The sequence below is a fragment of the Antedon mediterranea genome, chromosome 7 (genome assembly GCF_964355755.1).
Source record: "Antedon mediterranea chromosome 7, ecAntMedi1.1, whole genome shotgun sequence".
Taxonomy (NCBI): domain Eukaryota; kingdom Metazoa; phylum Echinodermata; class Crinoidea; order Comatulida; family Antedonidae; genus Antedon; species Antedon mediterranea.
This window is the reverse complement of record NC_092676.1, coordinates 10,791,126-10,813,200: the sequence shown is the minus strand read 5'-3', so window position 1 is coordinate 10,813,200 and position 22,075 is coordinate 10,791,126. Positions and strand designations below refer to the sequence as shown.

At 33.1% G+C, this 22,075-nt stretch overlaps 1 protein-coding gene across 1 annotated transcript; it reads right to left on the bottom strand.

Annotated features, from left to right (window-relative positions):
- Window positions 1-10,106: 10,106 nt before the first annotated feature.
- On the bottom strand, window positions 10,107-21,847 carry LOC140055029 (uncharacterized). The gene is made up of 6 exons (XM_072100178.1): window positions 21,720-21,847; window positions 15,989-16,468; window positions 13,599-13,745; window positions 12,771-13,244; window positions 10,952-11,372; window positions 10,107-10,358 (listed from the first exon to the last, which is right to left on the bottom strand). The coding sequence occupies exons 1-6, from the start codon at window positions 21,777-21,779 to the stop codon at window positions 10,255-10,257; spliced, it is 1,686 nt and encodes a 561-aa protein (XP_071956279.1). The 5' UTR covers window positions 21,780-21,847; the 3' UTR covers window positions 10,107-10,254.
- Between the last annotated feature and the right edge of the window lie 228 nt (window positions 21,848-22,075).

Below are 22,075 nucleotides of genomic sequence, written 5' to 3'. Positions count from 1 at the left end.
CTACCAAAGGCTTTCAAGGGTTTCAAATACAAGCATATATATACATGGCAGGTAACAATCTTGATGACCATACTCAAACAAATATTTATCTTCATTATAAAATAATTAAAAAGGAAGAAAATGATGAGGTTGAATCTTTCATCACAATAATAATAATTTAGTGACTTTGAGTAATTGTAAATGTATTGGTACATTTGTAATAGTGACCAAATTGTCATAATAGATGACCAGATTTTAAAAACTGAATGAAATGCCATAGTACATTCTAAAATACAGTTATAAATATTGCTTTTATAAAATCATACATGTACGTTTAATAGAAACGATTACTGGCATTGAACTGGAATGTGAAATAATTTACTCACGAATTGTTATAAACTTTCTTACAAATAAAAAAAAAGAATAAATAAAACGACATTTTAAAAAGCAACCTTAGATAACATTTTTTGAAGTAATACCATTTATTAAACCTAGTAAACTGCAGGCGAAATTAAGCCAGGCCGAAACTTTATTAATTATTTATATTAGACCAAGCAAGAGGACAGATAGACCCGATGGTGTACACCGCACTGTTAACAGAGCGACTATAAAACTCAGAAGAAGTTTGCCATAATTGAAAACCAAGGATAAGTCTTAGAAGGCGAGATTAAGACACTGTCTTAGGCAGTGGAGTTTGACCATTATTTGAATCGTGAACCCTCTTTGCAAATTTAAAACTATTATTTAAATGATAAAATGAATGGACAATTTATATTTGCCAGGATAATGCCTAAACTGCCAGCAATAATATGTGAATACACCATATCTAACAAATATGTAGCTTGACCTGACATTTATTTTCAAAAGCACACATACAATACATTAGATATGGGATGACATTTGAAATAAAAATAAATATTCATTTACATATGGAAAGTCCTAACGCAATAAAGGTACAGTTATAATAGTCTGGCTATGAAAAAAAAAAGACGGTACACATTTTGATAAAACTCAGTAAGTTAATAAGATGTTACTTAATAATAATAATTTGATTGGTTGATAAATTCATTAGTGACTACTCATATAAACAATAATTTGATTGGTTGATAAATTCATTATTGACTTACTCATATAAACAATAATTTGATTGGTTGATTTTGTATTGCATGTAGATCATTTTCCTTCTCCTCTTGTCCACTGCCAAAACAAGAGCGCCCGACATTCAATTTCAGATGAAAGCGCCGGATTAATTTAAAAATAGTAGAAAGTGTGCTATAAAATTATTATTTTGTATGTTGGTTAAATGGGGAGAATTATTCATTCATTGAAACCTGAATGTCCTATTCTATCAACTGGAGAAATTCATTCAATTGTCATTCAACTAATATCAAAAATCATTATATCAATAGGCATAAAATAAAGATGACTATTGTTTACATAAACTTTTATATAAAATTTGCTAATTAGACTATACATTTCTAAACACTGATTCATTTAAAGAAATAGTCAGCAGTAGTTGTATACATTATTGTTAAAATAAAAATTAATTACATATTTACTGTAAATACAGTATAATATAATAATACCATTTGTAATTATATATTTTCTAGCACAGATATTAGATTTTGAAAGACAATGAATGATAATAAATAAAATATAATTCTTGATGTCAGATTAGTACAGTCAGTTCTGTTCAAAAAGTTATTAGGGACTTTGTGAAACACCGACGGGAAGCCTGTATTAGCCAGTCAATTTGTATTGTAAATTTACTTTTTGGGCACACAGCCAAGGATTGTAAAGAGTCACCAGAGAGGTGGTTTTGCAGGATAAACTCTATCAATGACCATTTAAAAGATTGGACATTTATAATAACAAAAAATGGGTTGCTAACATAGAAAGTAGAATAAAGCCTAAAAAAACTTGCAAAATAAAAACTTAGCTAAATATAATGCTACAGTATTGTAATGGACAGAATTGTTTGCATACTACACACTAAACTTTATAATTTATTTTTACAGAAATACTGATAAAATATAGCACACTAATAAATACATACATTTTATTGTGTTACAGTACATCTGTACAACAAGTTTTTAAATGAATAAAATACATTAATATTTGCTTTAATATTAAAATTTTGTAGATAAAGTAGATTATACCAGAAAATCTAACAGGATTCTGAGCTTGCCTTGCTAAGATAGGAACTTGTAACACCCCTTTGACAAATTCATAGTTGCAATTACAGTACCAAGTACATCATTCGTCGGTTCTGTTTAGGGGCATGAAACGGATTGTGTTGCAGCTACACATAAAACCTTTGATCTAACAGAGCTCAACATCCTTGCCTTGATTATACATTGCACCCATACACAAAACCTTTGTATAACTTAGAAATAAAAATTAAAATATTTTAATCTGATCCTATTTTAATTTATGAAGGCATCATTCATTTTTGTTAAATTCAACTGAACTGTTATACCACAGAAACATTAACATAATAAACTGAAATGAATTTACATATACTGGAACATTAACATAAATGTCTCCAATCACTTAAAACTGTAATCAACTTTAAGATCAAAAGATACAAGATGAAGATGTAGTATCCACCAAATAAATACATTTGTAAATGTAGACACACAAAGTGAAACATCAACAGTTATTTCATCAGTAAAATACAACTCATTATTACCAACAGCAAAATGACAAAAAACATCATAATCGTAATGTCCCTTTCAAAAAAAAAAATTTGACTACAAAACACAAATTAGAAAATTTGTTAGCAATATGCACATGTTTGTGGACCATCATGAGTTGTTTTGGCACTATGTAGCATCAATTTGGAATGTTCAAAGACTTTGCACTGATTTGTGGTGGTGGTGGTGGTGGTGGAATAATGTGTAGTCCATCGCAACTGCATCGTATTAAAGTCCCCTTATTCACTTGTTCTCATTGCTATTTATTTGTGGTGTCCATAACACCTGATACAATGCTAAGATTCAATTACGACACCGTTAAAGATATCACAAGATGTATGTTTGCAAAAGTGACAGATTATCAAAACATTGACGTCTTACAAGCTTACAAGCTTTTTGACAAAATTGTATTGGTGCAATAATGACTTCGTACAGTCTAAACATTTGATAATTATTATGTGGAGCAGATCCTGAAAACATCTCAACATAATACTAATTTGTAAAGTAATTGTACCAAGGTTTATATCTCCATCAAGTGGCGACATCATTTTCATTTCAAATTGATACGATTTTTGTGAATTTATATACTACAGTAGTAGCCAAATTCATAAACGGGGGTGAACGAAATAAATAATAAATTAATGTATTTAAATAATCTGAATAGTAGTTAAATTACTTTAAAAAAAAATCTATATTGCTTTTAAATTTTGAAAGTTTTCTATTAGTATTATGAAGTCTATAATTTGGATGTATAATATAAATTGAACACAAAAATGTGTCTAGACTCAATTTGTTACTTGTTACACACAATACAATGCATCATCATGGGTGGTACTTTGTGTATATAATATGAATGTATGAGTTGTATTTAGTATCCCTAAATTAAGTCTAAAAAGGGCCAATCTGGGAAAAAATTAGAAACAAATGTTTCTCGACTGATTTGTGTCATCTGGGGTCTATATATCCACCAAAAAAAAGTTCCAGCTCATCTGACCTGGGGAAAGTCGCCATTTTGGATTTTTAAAATGGCCGCCATAAATTACATATTTTTGCTCATAACTCAGCTTCTACCATGTATGGACATGATTTTGGTGGTAAAGTATATGTTTTTAGGGTCAAGGAATCCAAATACAGCATTTTGAAGATTACTCAATGGCCGCCATTTTGTTTTTCAAAATGGCCGCCATAAAATACTGATTGAATACCTCAGCTTCTACAAATTATATGGATGTGATTTTGGTGGCAAAATGTATTTTTTGAGGGTCAATGAATGCAAATAAATTAGTTCACTCTATGGTCGCCATTTTGTTTTTCAAAATGGCTGCCATAAAATTTACAGAATTTTGTTCATATCTCAGCTTTTATCATCATATATGCTTTTTGTGACAAAAGAGATCCCCATTTAAAGCAGCGTCTTATGTGGTGAATGGATGGTTACCAAATACACCGGAGACCAGCACTGGTCTGGATTTATGCACAAGTACTGGATCAGTGGAGAAGTCGACAATAGAGTTTCTGCCGATCATTCTAAATGACCCAAATGATAATTCGACACTCTGTAGATTTCACTCTGTAAATGTATATCTTATAGCTCTTCACATAATCAACCACTGTGGGTTAAAACAATACAGATAGTTAAGAAAAGGCACCTGCCAGTTGTTGTCAGGCTTGGATGATTCAATCTTCTCAAGAGCATCCTGGGTTGTATTGCACATATAATGACTGGTTCGGGTTTGGAAGATGTGCTTTGCTTACTTTATGAACCAAATACTGTCACTTACATTTTAAAGGGAGCTGCATATCCAGATATAGACACAGTAAATAGAACAATCGGGAAGATCAAACAGGTATCAAGAACATCTAAGTTGTGGGCTTTATATCACGAGATGGTATCACTTGTTAGGCAATACTGTACCTAGCCGCTCTATCTTCAGACAGTATCATCTATGCTTTACATATTTGCAGCAGCTGATCATGGACAATATGCCAAGAGTGGAATGTTATATTAGATGAGTGGAAATAGATGAAAAATAGGCGTTGAGTCAAACAAATTGCAACAGTTTGTTTTTTTGCTGAAATATGCTCAACTATATGTAGATATTATCATATCCAAAATCTACCCTGATCTGCCCATTATAAATTACCTAATTTGCATAAAATCAAAATGGCTGCCATTTTACAACTTTGATCCCAATTATCTCTTAAACCATAAAGAATTTGGTATAAGAATGTATTGAACACAAATATAAACATGACCCCAAAGATTCAGAATAATATATTTGATTTGTCTTTGGGGTCAAAGGTCATTCCAGTTTGACATCTAAATTATGCAAATTATCTCTTAATCCATTAGGTATTTTGAATAAGAATGTATAAGTACAAATATAAACATGACCCTTAAGATTCTGAATAGCACATTTGATTTTTCATCTTACCCTGGGGTCAAAGGTCACAATATAAAAAAATTCAAATTATCCTTTAAATCAATTTCAATAGTAGTCTTACTACTACTAAAAACATAGCATATACAGTACAGACATTGCAGCAGATTGATGTCTGCACACTGCGCCCACACCCCTCCCACCCAGAGACTACTAGGTCAATTAAAAAAAAAATAGTTTATTTATAAATATTATAACTACTAAATTTACATAGTATCAGTAGGTCATTTACTTTATACCATACAGTATAGCTTATTTTGACATTTACTTTTACATTTAGGCATACCTACTTTAGTAGACCTACAAAGCTTATAAGCTTACATTTCTGAAACATTGGTCACAAAAATGTCTAAATAATTCTTGGGTCGGACTCGATCGTCAATGGAGTTACTTTTTAAGATGTTTTTGCCATACTCTGGACAATTCTCGCTTCACTGAGAATTCAGTAAAATTACGTCAGAGTAGACCAATAAACTTAGCTTTCTGATAATTAGTAATTTAAATTATCATCTATCTTTTTTTTTTAAATCAAATTATCTACAATTAAACTAAGCAACAACAGTTGCAAAGAACTAGTTTTGTTAAAGTATACTTTAGTAAGTATCACAATGACTTACTGTCTTACTGAATTCATTACTGTCTTACTGTATTCATTACTGTCTTACTGTATTCATTACTGTCTTACTGTATTCATTACATTCTCGATTGAAGCATCATTTTGCTAATAAAAGTATTAATAAATACTGTTACTTAATCCTAATATATACTGATACTTTAAAATGTTTGTGTTTAGATAAATTTTAACATACAGTACACTAATGGTATTTAAATATGAATACAAACTACACTTGTTTTTAATGGCTGGATTTTTTTAAATTTTCATCCATCTCAAACTTAAAAATTTAGGGTGTTACGAAAGATTCTAATTTTTTTTTAATGTATCTTTATATTTGTGTCATTTGAGAGCAGAGGACTCGTTCTTATACTAAAGTAAACTATAGACACTTGTTCTAAAGATTTTTAGTTCTCATAGTCTCTGTATTCTTAATACACAGAATATGTCATCTTTCACTTCTGCACCCACTTTGGTTAGTACAACTTAACTTTTCCCAAATGTTAGGGTCAGGTTTTACTGTTTCAAGTGGTCGGTTACTGTTTGAACCACATGACCTCCATTTTCACAGTTACAAATTTTGTAAGGGTAAAGGTGTTTCCACACTTTCCCATAATTTCAGTTTAAACACTTCACACAACCAGCCAGGATTGACAGTTTTTGTGTGACATATTTTAGCATAGTGTACTATAATCTAAAAAAAAAAAACCAAATATAATAAATGTAATTCCTTACAATTAAAACACCTTTCCTAATAGTCTGATCCCTGAAGTTAACTCAAATGAGCTTTTCAAAATAGATATGAGTTGTTCATAAGTACATCATCCAAATTGAAATGAATTCACTTCATAATTAGAGTATTTTATATTGTAAGATAATGACATTTTATCTTGACCCAATACAAATCAAATGCAAATCATAAGAACATATTATGTATATTTCTATTAAATACATTCTTGTTCAAAATACCTGATGTTTTGAGAGATAATTAGCATATATTATATGGCATAATTAGATGACATTTGACTTTGACCCCATACAACTCAATTGCATCTTTCTAAATATTTAGGGTCATATTTATATTAAATACATTCTTGTTAAAAATACCTGATGTTTTGAGAGATAATTAGCATATTTTATATGGCATAATTAGATGACATTTGACTTTGACCCCATATACAACTCAATTGCATCATTCTGAATATTTAGGATCATATTTATATTAAATACATTCTTGTTAAAAATACCTGATGTTTTGAGAGTTATTTTCAAATTTTATATAGTGTAATTAGATAACCTTTTGAACCTTGAACCCTAATACAACTCAATTACTGTACATTATTCTAAACCGTTAGGGTCATGTTTAGGCCTATATTTGTACTATAGTTAAACATTCTTATTCAAAATACCTAATGGATTAAGAGATAATTAGCATATTTTAGAGGCCATACTGGAATGACCTTTGACCTTGACCCCAAAGACAAATCAAATACATTATTTTAAATCTTTAGGGTAACATTTATATTTGTACTTATACATTCTTATTCAAAATACCTAATGGATTAAGAGATAATTAGCATATTTTAGATGTCAAACTGGAATGACCATTGACCTTGACCCCAAAGACAAATCAAATATATTATTCTGAATCTTTGGGGTCATGTTTATATTTGTGTTCAATACATTCTTATACCAAATTCTTTATGGTTTAAGAGATAATTGGGATCAAAGTTGTAAAATGGCAGCAATTTTGATTTTATGCAAATTAGGTAATTTATAATGGGCAGATCAGGGTAGATTTTGGATATGATAATATCTACATATATTTGAGCATGTTTCAGCAAAAAAACAAACTGTTGCAATTTGTTTGACTGAAAAGTCTATTTCCACTCATCTATATCTACAGAAAATGCTTGAGCTGAAACACAAATTTCCACATACATATGAGATGTTCCATAAGAATGGATATCACACAACGTGTTATAGTGATGATAAGTTTTCAGACATGACAATAGAGGAACCCTAATGCGAAAAGACAAATAAAGTGGCGGTCTCACGTGGCAGACTTCGTCATACGAATTCAGTAAAAGTGTGGGTTTCTAGCTTATTGCACTTAAAGCATCTGGAAATGATGATGGATGAAAGGGTCGGTTAAAGAGAGACAAACGAAGTAACAAAGATTTCGGGAAAGTACGTCTACAGAAAGACCATTTATAGTGGTAAGCGATCCTCTTGTGATAGCTTCACTCTCAAATGGATTGAATATAACCGACACAAACCAGTTGTGAACAAGCTTGGAACATTGGCCAAGACATCCAAGAAAGCTTGGACGATGCCACTCACCTATGAAAGTAAAACTACTAAGTTCTCTTGAAAAGCATGTAAAAGTTGGAACAAAGATGATTTCTGTCGAAAAAACGGTTCTCTTCAACAGACTTATTGTTCTCTCTGAAAGAGATGGAGACATCGAAACAGCATTTGGACATGAACTGACACCTGTTCCAACAGCTTTGTTTAAGATGGACAAATTTATGAGAAAGCCAGAAAAATCAAAATTTGGTCGAATGCTGAAGGAGAATGTTACCAACGCCACCACAATAGATGCCGTATCTGTTCACACTGTTGATGGTGGTTGGTTCTTACACCAAGTACCATGGAATAAAGTGGTTACTTTTCTGATGTTGTGATGTCCTACATAGGCCTCTTCCAGAGGAAATTTAATGGTGGTGTATAGTTGCTAGGGATGGATATCCTAGCCAACCAAAGGCTACGAGCATCATCGAAGAACATTCCAGAAGAAAACAAGCAGTAATGTGAACATTACTCTAGATACCAAGGTTTAATCAGAACGAGAGGAATTACTTCATAATGGCTGCAACAAAGCATCTTTCATAACATTACTCTCTCAGGAAATGGAAAGATGTGGTATTAAAACCATCCAAGCTGATGAAGATGCAGACACGGTAATGGTTAAAGAAGCTATATCTCAAACCAATTGTTCTGATACAAATGCGGTTGTAGTTGCAGAAGATACAGATGTGTTAGTTCTTTTATGCTACCATTATCCAACCAAAGCTCTTTTTGCAAACAAGTAGCTGAATCTTTAACATATCGTCTATTACTGGTTTAATCGCTGACCGTGATGAATTTCTTTTTAATTATGCATGGTCTGTATGTGACACTGTATCATCTATATGTGGATACACTAAACCAGCTGCATTTACAAGAAGAAATTCCCTCCTACTGTTGTAACGATTTTCACCAACCCGCTATCAAGCATCGAAAATGTAAATATGGTATTAAGGCTATGCTGATTACATGGTCTTAATCCAGATATCTTGTCCAAGGCAAGACATGACTAATTTGTGCGACAGGCAGCAAAGGGTAAACTAAATCCAGACAGACTACCATCAAAAATTGTTCAACTATAAAGCACTCTCATCAGCAAGTTATTACATGGAAGATCTTGAATACAAATGCTATAAACCCGATGAAAGAGGCTGGAGGATTTATGACAATCATCTCCAATCATGACAGACGATGATATTGCACTTCAATCTTTACTGAAATCAATATGCTGTAACTGCAAAGGAGGAAACCTATGCAGCACAAACAAATGCAGCTGTAGAAAGTACTCTATAGCATGTGTTGCTGCGTGTGGTTATTGCAGTGGTCACTGCTCTAATGGTAAAGGATCATACGAGGAAAGTGATGACGATTGTTCGATAGCTGACAATTAATAAGCTGTATGTTTATTGTGGCCATTTTATTGTAGATATTCAAATTACATTTCCATTTTTAAAGATAAAAAATAGCAATTGTGCAAAAAAACATTTCAGAATAGTGTATTTGTATTTCGAAACCCAAAAACTATATACTGTGCAACTCTAATATGGCAAGGTATAAGATTTTGAAAATGTTTATTCTGTAAACCATAGACTTAGGCCTAGTCACCAAAATCAGATATGATGATAGAAGTTGAGATATGTGGAAAATTCTGTAAATGCTATGGCAGCCATGTTGAAAAACACAATGGCGGTCATTTAGTGAACTGAAAAATGATTTATTTGCATTCCTTGACCCTCAAAACATACACTTTGCCACCAAAATCACATCCATATAATTTGTAGAAGCTGAGATATGAGAAAATCTGTATTTTATGGCGGCCATTTTGAAAAACAAAATGGCGGCCATTGAGTAATCTTCAAAATGCTTTATTTGGATTCCTTGACCCTAAAAACATATACTTTACCACCAAAATCATGTCCATACATGATGTAGAAGCTGAGTTATGAGCAAAAATATGTAATTTATGGCAGCCATTTTAAAAATCCAAAATGGCAACTTTCCCCAGGCCAGATGAGCTGGGACTTTTTTTTGGTGGATATATAGACCCAAAATGACACAAATCAGTTGAGAAACACTTGTTTCTAATTTTTTCCCAGAGAAAGTGTAAAATGGGGATACTAATTATCTAGTTGACCGATATAAACACAAGGAGCAGATTTACATACTTCACAATAGATCAATTGCCATCTGATTTCAATTTAATCTTTTTGTGAGGAGATGGTAAAAGGAAGCCATTACCAATAATATGATGATCCTTGGTCACTATAAGAACTTCTTCACCTGTAGGAATAATAAAAGAGGTAAAAATATTATGCTACAATGCAGTATTTCTCTTGGATTTGCCTTTGTTTCGCAAACAAACATTTTATGAAATAGTAATTGAGGAGTTAATATTATTATCAATTTTAAAATTTGTTATAAAAACAGGGTTCTGTTCTTGCCAGAAACTTTTAATTAGCAGATTTTTAGCTTACTTACAAACATGAACTGAAGGTCATTAACATGTGTACACTCAATGGCAGGTCAGTATAATAGATACAGAAAAGAATGAAAATATCGCCATATCAATCTCAGTATCTATGTCTTAACAAAAAAAAACAAGGATGAATAATTTTTTATGTCACCCTGAAATTTGCACACCTGCAATAATATTTCCCATGGATTTTTTTGAGCATGCATCAATGTTTCTGCTATGAGATGAGATTTGCAGGTTATATGGTTTTAACATTTTGTTGCAGTGATAGATCCAATGGTCTAAACAATTTTAAAATTAATCTGAGCTAAATTGTTAAATTGGTCCATGTTCCTTATGATCTGCCTATGTTGTAACCTGTAAACCTTAGACTTCTATATAGTGGTCAGTAGTTATTTACCTGCATGAATAATTTGACCATTGGTCAATTTGACCTCTGTGTCTTCTGATGAAACACTAGCACTTTTTTTCTCTTCATTACTCTTGCTATTTGATGCATTGCTATCTGAAGATGTTTGACCATTGTTGCTATCTACAGTAATTGTTTTCGGTTGTTGTTGCTGTTGTAAATTTACACTAACATCGTCAAAATCATCAGATAATGATTCATTTCCAATTGACAGATCATCATCATCACTGCCAAACATAGCTTCTGCTTTAACAAACTCAGCAAACGGCTGTATTTTTTGTATCTGAGCAAAATACTGTACACCCTTTGTTGTTCCAGTGATTAGTGTTCGATTATCAATAAGGGCTTTGTTTTCAAACGGAGTAACAGCAGCCATAACACATTCACAGCCCATAGTTTGTAGTATTTGCATCTGGAAAATATTCAATACAAAATAAAAATAATTATAAAACAGAAAATCTATGTAATTTAATCTCATCTGACAATCTATATATAAATTATGGTTAATTCTGACATAGGAGAGCACAATGGAAAAACTTTTGTACAAATCTCTGCCTTGGATACCTACCTGATCTCAGATGTACCGTGAAATGTAAATTTGATAACATTAGTTTTCACTATTACGATATTGTTCCATATTTCTATCTTAGGAAGATATTATAAAGAGTTTTTAAAGAAAATTTCTAATTTAATTAGTAGATTTTCAACTAAATTTCAATTGTACGCGGGTTGAAGTAATTTCCGGGTTCACGATGAGTTCACATTGCAACCAGGGAGGTTGCAACAACCTGGTTTCAACTAAGTCAGCCGTTATTTTTGTTTATTTTCGGGAGGGACCGCGCGTGTGAAGGTACAGTAGTTAAAAAATAAAAATTATAGGCCTACTGCAAATTACTAAAGATCAAATTAAATATACGCCATAAAGTATCGGAATATATTGTGGGGAATAGTATTATAAAATTACATAGGGAGATCTGATGATAAGGCATTTTGTTTAAAATCGCATATAAAATCCTGATAGCCGAGTTTATTGAGTAAGCTGGCAGGATTAACTGTAGGCTATAAGAGCCCTACCAAACAATAAACACTATACTTTAAAATGTTATTAATCATCTAAAACGCTGTGAAACAGAGTAGGGTTAGTTTTACGAATGTCAAGCATTTTCAATAATGGCAACCGACAGAAAACGTACAAGGAGAACGTTCTTCTAAAACCTTTTTACTCAAGTCATTATCATTCCGAGAACCATCGTCTACACTTCCTAGTATAACAAAGTCTCAATCAAAAAAAAATCTTAAACCAATAATTTAATATAAATCTTATATTTTAGATCGAATTAGCACAAGTTGAAGTATCTGGTGGTAGAACAAGTCTTCTTGGATAAGAACTTAAAAATGGATGTCCAGTGTACATCTGGCTTATGCACATTTTAAAGACCCCAGCGCATCTTTTGGAAGAGGAGGGGATTATCCCAGTGTACTGGTCCATCTTAGTCCCTGTCATTGTGGACAGACAATGCTTGCCATTTGGTGGCAACACTAGATACAAAGGGACCTTTAGAAAAATGAATTTTTAGATAACGCAAAATATAAATACAAATCTATTCCATATAACCAATGGTAACATATCGGAGGAACCAAACATTATCAAATTGAGCAGCAATTGTTGCCTGTAACATAATCCACAGTCGCCAGAGTAATGTATGGTAACTAGTCTTATAAACACTGTATAAAACTGTTAAACTCACCCTGCACCACCTAAAAAACGAAAATGAAGAATAATTAGAATTTAAATAAAGAATTTCTTTACATGACTCTTGATGGCTTCTATAACAGCTTGTACATGCATTTGCTTTTGATCATTTGCTGACATAACTGGTGGATGCGAAGGTTGGTGTCCATTTCTTGCGTCATTCATCATCGCATTCACTGACCCTTCACCAAGCCATCCAGGTTGTCCAGGGGTAACAGAAGCTTTCTCAGGCTGGGATGATCCAGATACAACAGACAAGCTGTGTAACGGAACCATACCGACTGGGCGTATCTGGGAAGCAGGTGGTACCACTCCGGGTTGGTTGGGGTATGTTGCGGTCGGTGGCCGATGCAACATGGAGATTGACTGTGGTGGTAGAATGTCCATACGAGGTACCTTCGGGGGTGGCATTCCTGGTATGGATGTTGCCACCATTGATGGGTTACCTGCTAAGGTGGATGCTCTGTTTTCCATGTATGCTTGTTGAGCTGCAGCCATTCTCTCCTTACGTCTCATGTTACCAATCCAGTTCTATAAAAATAACATGTATTGCTTATTTATTAGTGATCCTTGTATGGTCTCTTCCCTGAACCTTGCCCCATAAAGCACTTTCTCAGTGCTAAAAGACCTCCCCTGACCGTGATAATTGGCTCTCACCCTTGAACATAGATACCTTCTGTATCAATATCATTGAAAGCCAAAAAAAAATTAAAATTGAAAAGATATAATTATGACAAATTTAACCTATATTTCTTTAATTACAATTATAACATTTAATAAAGATTTAGCTTTTTATGTCATTCCATGAACATTGATTAGTTTCAGTTACCGTATTTTCTACTTAATAAAAATGTCTTCTTTACAATCACTAAGACCATACATTACCCTAACTACGTCAAATTCGACACCAGCTTCAAGGGCACACTCCATTATCTTTCCCTGGAAGGCTAAACTCTGGCCTGTCATACCACTTTCAAAGTGCTTGTGAAGTATCATTTTCTGCTCAGGTGTAAAAGAATATCTCATCTGAATCTTTAAACAAATCGGGAATATAATTATTCAAATCTCGCAATGAATATTGCATATGTATAAACTGTTTCTATAATATAACATATAATATAAAAAAGAAGAATATTCAAAAGGAATTTAGAAAGTTGTTAGAGCCTATTGATTGATGGATTAAAAATTTGTGTTCAGATCAGTAATAAATATGTGTAGAGGGGTCATGTCTAATCAACTACCGACCCGGACAACTACACCTCTAGGACAACTACCGCATTTAGGACAACTACCGCATTTAGGACAACTACCGCATTTAGGACAACTACCGCATTTAGGACAACTACCCCCTCGGACAACTACCCCCTCGGACAACTACCTCCTAGGATAAATACACCCTAGGACAAATACACCCTCGGACAACTACCCCCTTGTACAACTACCCCCTCGGACAACTACACCCTCAGATAACTACCTCCAGGACAACTACCATCTAGTACAACCTCTAACTAATTTCATGATACCTAAACCTTAGGCTTTTTATTTAATTTCCTTTATTTTTAAATCAATAATTTATTTTTCCTTTTTTCTAATAATAAATTACATTACACTTTGATAATGACCTTGTAAAACTCACTGAACTTTAAAACATAGGGAGAGAGATTGATATTAAATGAATGAATATAAAAAAAATGAATTTAATATGTGTATTCGTCAGTTATTTGACATTAAACGCTCCAAATTATCTTAAAACGTATTCCAATTTTGACAAAAAAAAGCGTAGGCTTATTTTATTCTTGCATGACATAAAGATGCCATATAGAAATCTAGGAACACAGGTTGCTGCACCAGTCAATTGAAAATCATATATAAACTAGAAAGCCACTCCGAGAGTGCATATCCTCCGCCTACTGTAAAATTCTCCTACATAAGATTTCTCCGGTAAAAAATATATATATATATTTGTTTGTGTCTTAATGCTGTTTGTGATGTAGGCTAATTTCACTACAACAAGCATGTGTATGCGAGTTTGGTGAAATGGTTATGTAACAAGCCTTTCAATTAACAATAGCTTTAGTTGACTATGAACAGCAACGCGAAAATCAAACGAGTGAATTTGGAATTTTGAAACTCGCATCAAAAAACATGCACATTAAATCAAATTATGTTTTAAAATTACGAATCACAAATTATAACTCTTGCCTCTTGCACAAAAATAAGGTTTTTTGGACAAGTAGTTCTCAAGAAAATGCAATTTCAGTTTACTTGTTACTTTAAGACTGCTCGTCGGCTTTTGAAAAATTCTGTCCTATCTTTTAACACTAGCAGGTCTGAAAAGTATACTAAAAAAATGGTCCAGAATTGGGACCATGGTCCCAAAATTTAATGGAATGGTCCTTGACCACATATCTATATGTATATTCATTTTGGTAAAGATCTTGTAATTACTTTTTGAGTAGTCCTGCTAACAAACGAACAAACACACGCTACCGATTACATATACCTCCTTGGCGGAGGTAAAAAAAAGTATTTTTACAGCCTCTTACTATCGATAAAATTGGCCTGCTTTTTTTCTCGCTTTTCTTTTACCAAAACAATGTTTTAACGTCGCAAGAGCTTATGTCATGCTGTTTGTTTAATGACATTTATACGTTTACTGCAAGTTTGGCTGTTACTATTTCATAGAAGAACTTAAATTGTTTTTTTTAATGTTATCCCATCCCTGAGAAAATAGGACAATAAACGTGTTTAGGACCTAAAGAATAAATATACCGATGATGTGTTTATGTCTAACTTGAACATTTCTACTTATTTTATTCCAATTCGTATTCTACAGCAAAGAACCTCCTATCCTAATTTTACTTTAGATTTTAAAAAAGCCTACAATATTAATTAATTGATTCAATTAGAAAATTTGAAAAATTGTCCTAAAGGGTATTTGTCCTAGGGGGTAGTTGTCCTAGGGGGTAGTTGTCCTAGAGGGGGAATTATCCTAGGGGGTAGTTGTCCTAAGAGGGTAGTTGTCCGGGGAGTAGTTGTCCTAGAAGGGTGATTGTTCGGGGGGATAATTGTCCAGGGGTAATTGTCCGGGTGTTACTTGTCCGAGTGGTTTTTTCAAACACGACAAGTATAATTATTAAAGTTTTATGTGGTGATTTAACATGAACTTTGGATAAAAATTTGTTGATATTTTGCAGAGGTTTGCTTGATTCAATCGCAGTTTTATTGTCAAACATTAAAAAAAAATTTATAATCTAAATAAATGATGGCCTTACATTATTAAACCGGCTTAAGGATTTTCTTGCATAGCCTGGAACCTGGCTATCACCATAGCCTGCAATGCTACTAACAGTACTAGTTTGGCATTGACTTGGACCTAGAACACTACTTGAAATACTTGATATAGGTGGTAGTATACTAATATTAAAAGGGCTATTTCCTTGCTGTGCTAAACCATTGCTAGAATGCTGTGTTAAGCATCCACTAGCTTGGAACATATCTCGCCGTGTCTGTGATGTGTTCAACATTGATTGGTTTGGTAGTGAGCATGTTGGCAAAACTTGTGCCTGATTGCTTGCAAATGCTTTTTCGGTGGACTGATTCATTTCGTCAGTATGCATGTGTGTGATCTTTCTGTTGTTATTTCCCCCTTGGAAACCACAAGTAGATGCATCAAGCAACTCCTCTTTTATAAGAACTGTATCGTCACTTTGGTTTGTTTTAAAAAGAGAACTTGCATTTTCATTACTTGAAGCCTAAAACAAAATAATGAAACATTTAACTCAGACTTTGCAGTGATTGTTTTATAATTATGATTGTACACATATGCAACATGAGTGAGAAACAGATGCAACAGTGATTTTATTAATATTGTTTTAGGGTGTACATTAATAAGAGAGGCACATTTAATAGATAATAAAGAACAGATGGATACATGGGCATACATAGCCTATTCTTATCACTTTACTGCAAGATGGAGATGGTGCAATACAATTGTCTTGACTTTTTTTGTCATAGACCTTCATCATGGATCAAGCGTAATGACGTGCAGATTCACCACTTCATGACAGATAAATTCTGTTAAGTTTCAGTAATTATGAAAAAAACAATTGATTTTGGTAACATCGGTTGCATTTTATTTTATTCTTGCTGTTTTTAGGTTCACTAATATACATTTTTTCCAGACCTTCTTTACTTTACTTATAATTATATTCTACAATACAACCTAGTGTGGGTGGCTTTACTCGCTATTTTCTTTATTTTTTCAGTTGCCTAGAGGGAATTTTTTTTAGATGTTCATCCGCCGGTGGTTAAACTATGGCGGCAATGCAATTTCTAAAACTGTACTCATCAAAAGCATAGCTAGCTACAAAATACAATAATTACGACCAAAACACAATCAAATTAAAACATGACACTTTATCAATAACTTTTAGTAATAATAAATATCTATAATATATTTTTCAAGTTGCTGCTTTAGCCAGCTACGTCCCAAGAGGACTACTCATTCAGAAGCTGAAAGCAAGCAGCAGTTATGGTTCTAGGGGCCGATGTTTTTGGTTTTTTGTAAACTACAGTAGGACAGGTCATCCTAAAATTACAAATCCCAAAGCATTTCTGGTATTTACAATGAGTCCCATTTGACTGTCAATCTAGACTAATATTATAATACTGTAATTCGCTGTCAGATAATCGTTGAATAATTATCATTATTTATTGAACAAGATTTTACAGATTATTGTCTACATGCATCTACTGTATACTGTATTATCAGCAAATTTTTTCATAGACTCTCTTCTCTCAGACGTGCTTTGGGGTTTGTAAATTTAGTAGTCAAGTGTGAAGTATCCTATTACAAACAAAAACTTTAATGGATTATTTCTGGTATTTACAATGAGTTTCATTTGACTGTAAATCTAGATCGATATTATAATACTGTAATTCACTGTCAGATAATCATTGAATTATTATCAAAACAGTCCATATTATATTGTTGACACTTGAAGCATCTAGGCTTGATAAAGTGACCCCCAGACTTGACCTTAGCAATAAAATAAACTAAAGTGACAGAAATTGAGTCTGTTCAGTGTTTAGTATAATAAAGTAATATTATTTAGGCCCTGTTTCTGCTGCCAAGAAAATACTGTATTTTATAAGGTATTTTTTTAATACCGTCAGTATACCGTATTTTTTTGGCAGCAGAAACTGAGCTCATAAAAAAAATACCGTATTTTGTATACCGTATTTTTCCCACAAAATTTGTGGATAAAATACGGTATTTACAAAATATACCATATTTTTTGTACCCTTTTCTGCTGCCAATAAAAAATACCGTATTTTTTTTACCTGCGACATGAGGTCAACATCGTGTTTTTATTTTCTGTCGCTGTCAGCTGTTTTACACATGTTTATAGATATATTTGGCGAAAATGTGGAGCGAAGACGTCACAGTATTTACTATATTAATAAATCTGTGTGGGGAAGAAGCTAAAATGTCCGGCCAACTAAAAGGTAATAAAAGGGACAACCACATTTATAAAAACATTTCTAAAAAAATAAAGCAGGAGTACGGAATAGACTTGTCTCCAAAGCAAGCAAACTCAAAGCTGAATTTGGCACCAGGGGAGAACAGTGTTTGTATGTTAATACACTGTGCTCCAATTTGGCACCAGGGGAAAACAGCGTTTGTATGTTAATACACTGTGCTCCGATTTGGTTCCAGTTGAGCACAGCGAAATAGTCACATACAATTACAAAAACATTCAGAAAAAATACTTCTGAAATTAAAAATTTTTCAAACTTGTATTACTGTAAGTTCAATAATGGTTTAATAGTCCATCCGTAATACAAAAGAAAAATTAGTTTCAAGTAAAATCAGTGATTTTAATAACTTGCGTTTGTTTACAGTAAGTTAAATACAATTCCGACACATTTTTTTAAACTTTAATGATTTTGACAAAAACAAAAAAAAAACGGTTAGGAATACAGTACATCTTTTTTCTGTAAATCGAAGAGTAATTTTTTTAATTCAAATAAAATGTTTGTATGTTAATACACTGTGCTTCAAACTTGGTATAAGTTCAATATCGGTTACTCCATCCGTAATGCAAAAGAAAAAAAAAGTCGGCCCTAAACCGTCTCGGCCAAAGTCAAGTCGGCCCCAAGTCAACTCGGCCCCAAGTCAACTCGGCCTCGTCAACTCGGCCTCAAGTCAACTCGGCCTCACGTCAACTCGGCCTCACGTCAACTCGGCCAAAAAATAATCGGTCAACTCGGCCCCATTAAAGTATGGAACGCAAAAAGTGCAAATGAAGGGGATTGATAAAATAATATTTCTTCACAATTTTTTAACTATGAATAATTCTGATTTTTAATGAATATTAATATTTAGACAACTAGAGGGTGAGCTCGCTTCGCTCACTCCCCCTCTAGGAAGTGTAGACGATGGTTCTCGGAATGATAAAAATGTTCTCCTTGTACGTTTTCTGTCGGTTACCATTATTGAAAATGCTTGACATTCGTAAAACTAAACTACTCTGTTTCACAGTGTTTTATTTTAGATGATTAATAACATTTTAAAGTATAGTGTTTATTGTTTGGTAGGGCCCTTTTGGGAGGCGGAGTTCATTGGAGGGAGGTGCTTATTCGAGGGATATATGTTAATTTTTTAAGTTTTAATAATAATGGTAACATTTATAATCAAATGAAATCCTCTAATAATAGATATGAAAAGTGGTAAAAAAGAATAACAAATGCTTGGTAAATTGTAGATAACAGTGCGATGAATTCTACTACAAATAGTATAATGATTATTATTCAAAGTGATGTTTTATTGGAGAGGCGTTTATTCAAATAAATACCATCCTAATAATTATTAATACATTATTTAATTTAAACATCTTTTGAAACTAACTGCCGTCACAGAGTGGGCCCAAGAAAGAAGACATTACGGCTTGCAATATGGGCAGACATCTCGGTCCTAACGGGACACAGATAGCCTACAGTTATTCCTGCCAACTTACTCAATCAACTATCGGGATTTCACTCGATTTTAAACAAAATGTCTTATCATCAAATCTCCCTATGTAATTTTATAATACTATTTCCCACAATATATTCCGATTCTTTATGGCGTATATTTAATTTGATCTTTATTAATTTGCAGTATAATTTTTATTTTTTAACTACTGTACCTTCACACATGCGCGGTCCGTTCCTAAAATAAACAAAAAACTGAAATGGCTATGCAACTAAGCTCCAGTCCTACTATCGGTTTTTTTCTTCCTTCTTCCAAAGGGACACTGTATTGATTGATGGAAAGTGCCTGTTTCCAGTCACCTTTAGGGTCAAATCTAAAATTTTAACTGCTCCCTTGTGTATAAAAGAGAGAAAATAGTTGAAACCAGGTTGTTGCAAGGTGAACCAGGAAATTACTTTGACCTGCGAAGAATTGAAATTGAGTAGAAAATCTACTGTTGAAATCATAAATTGTGTTAAAAAACTCTTTATAATATCTTCCTAAGATAGAAATATGGAACAATAGCGTCGATGTGAAAACTAATGTTATCAAATCTACGTTTCGCGGTGCATCTGAGATAGATAAGGTAGGTATCCAAGGCGGAGATTTGTACCGAAGTTTTTGCATTGTGCTCGCCTATGTCTGATTTAACCATAATTTATATATAGATAATATATTTAGCAAAAAAAATAGGAATGATTTCACCAACTTTCCTTTATTTACGTTTAATAAAATTTCAAATTGCACAATTGAAAACAATTTGTAGCTGAGCCTCCCTGCGAGTTTGGCAGCTTTTTCGATATCTACAACTGCTACGTGTTTTCGCTGATTCCCCTTTTTTAAAAACGCAAATCATGGACAAAAAGGATGTACAATCATTTTTTCTATGGCCAAATGGTGGAACGTAGACCTCCGTCTTCGATTTACTAAAATGCGGTACCTGCACATGTTTTTGTAACACGCTGGTACAGTACTTCTATTCATATCGGCAATGAGTTCATTTTTTTTATATGATATTATTTAATTATATTATATTTTTTATTTCTTCATTTTTTTTAAAGCGTGGATAGTAAGAATCATAATAATATTAAGCACTTTTTGCGTTCCATACTTTATTGTGGCCGAGTTGACCGATTAGTTTTTGGCCGAGTTGACGTGAGGCCGAGTTGACGTGAGGCCGAGTTGACTTGGGGCCGAGTTGACTTGGGGCCGAGTTGACGTGGGGCCGACTTGACTTTGGCCGAGACGGTTTGGGGCCGACTTGACCTGCACCCTTCAAGCCATATCAGTGATTTTAATACTTATTTAAATACTGAATGAAAGAAGATAATTCCTATACTAAAATCAAAATATATGTTTACAGATTCTGTAAGTATAAATGTACGGTGTTATCATTGAGTTTGTACGATTTTTATTTGTATTTTGTGCACACTACCATTTTGTAGGGTCTTCCTTAGCTTTTGCGAGTGCGGTCTTCCTTCTGTCTTAGCTTTAGAAACACCATCAGTAGAGGGCGACATTAAACAAATTATACAAGTTTGTTTTCGGTATTTAGATTTTTTAATTTTGTTTTCGGTTTGTTATTGGCCGGTTGTTTTTGGTAATTAGACTGACTGGGTGGTATCTGGTGGTGTTTAGTACTGTGTTAGAAGAACCCCTTTCTTCCTCCATTCAATACATCCCACACACACTGACGATGTTGAAATGTCAAAAAAATGAATAGAGAAGATCATGCTGATGTAATAATCCTCCCACCATCATCGATCCTCCATCTACAGTCTATAAAAAATATGGACGGCCTAGTTTACTAGCCTACCACTAGATAGTAGGCTTAGCTAGGCCCTACTGTAGGCCTATATAGTAACTACTAGCCTAGCTATGCCTAGGCTAGGCTAGAGCTAGCGCGAAAGTTAGCTAGGCCTAGCCTAGGCCTAATAAAAGCCTAGGATGCTTTAAATTTACTATCTTTCGCGGACTTATTTTCATACCTGGATCTGTTCAGTTGTTGGATGGGCAGATCCTACAAAATCTACTTCCATAGCAAACATAAAATGATGAAGTATTATGGCTTTTTGAGCAAATTGAATGAAAGGTTTGTGCTTCAAATCTCCCAAATCAAAACAAAGATCATTAGTGATTGACCTCAGTGATTAACCTCTGGAAATCATTTGTTGGTAATTTTTATGAAAATAGACACAAGCTCAACTTTATTTTTATCTATTAATACATAACTTCAGTACAAAATAAATTTTATCTAGGCCTACTCAAAAAAAAATGTGTTAAATTGGTGTAAATTTTAATTTTATTGTTTACTAATTATATAAAATACATAAATATTGCGTTT

Bases quoted from the DNA above. Each gene is read 5' to 3' on its own strand.
- LOC140055029 (XM_072100178.1), bottom strand. From the start codon at position 21,779: ATGTTTGCTATGGAAGTAGATTTTGTAGGATCTGCCCATCCAACAACT. The intron at 13,746-15,988 runs GTAAGGCCATCA...ATTTGTTTAAAG, and splicing joins CCTTAAGCCGGTTTAATAAT to ATTCAGATGAGATATTCTTT. The intron at 10,359-10,951 runs GTAAATAACTAC...TTATTCCTACAG, and splicing joins TGGTCAAATTATTCATGCAG to GTGAAGAAGTTCTTATAGTG.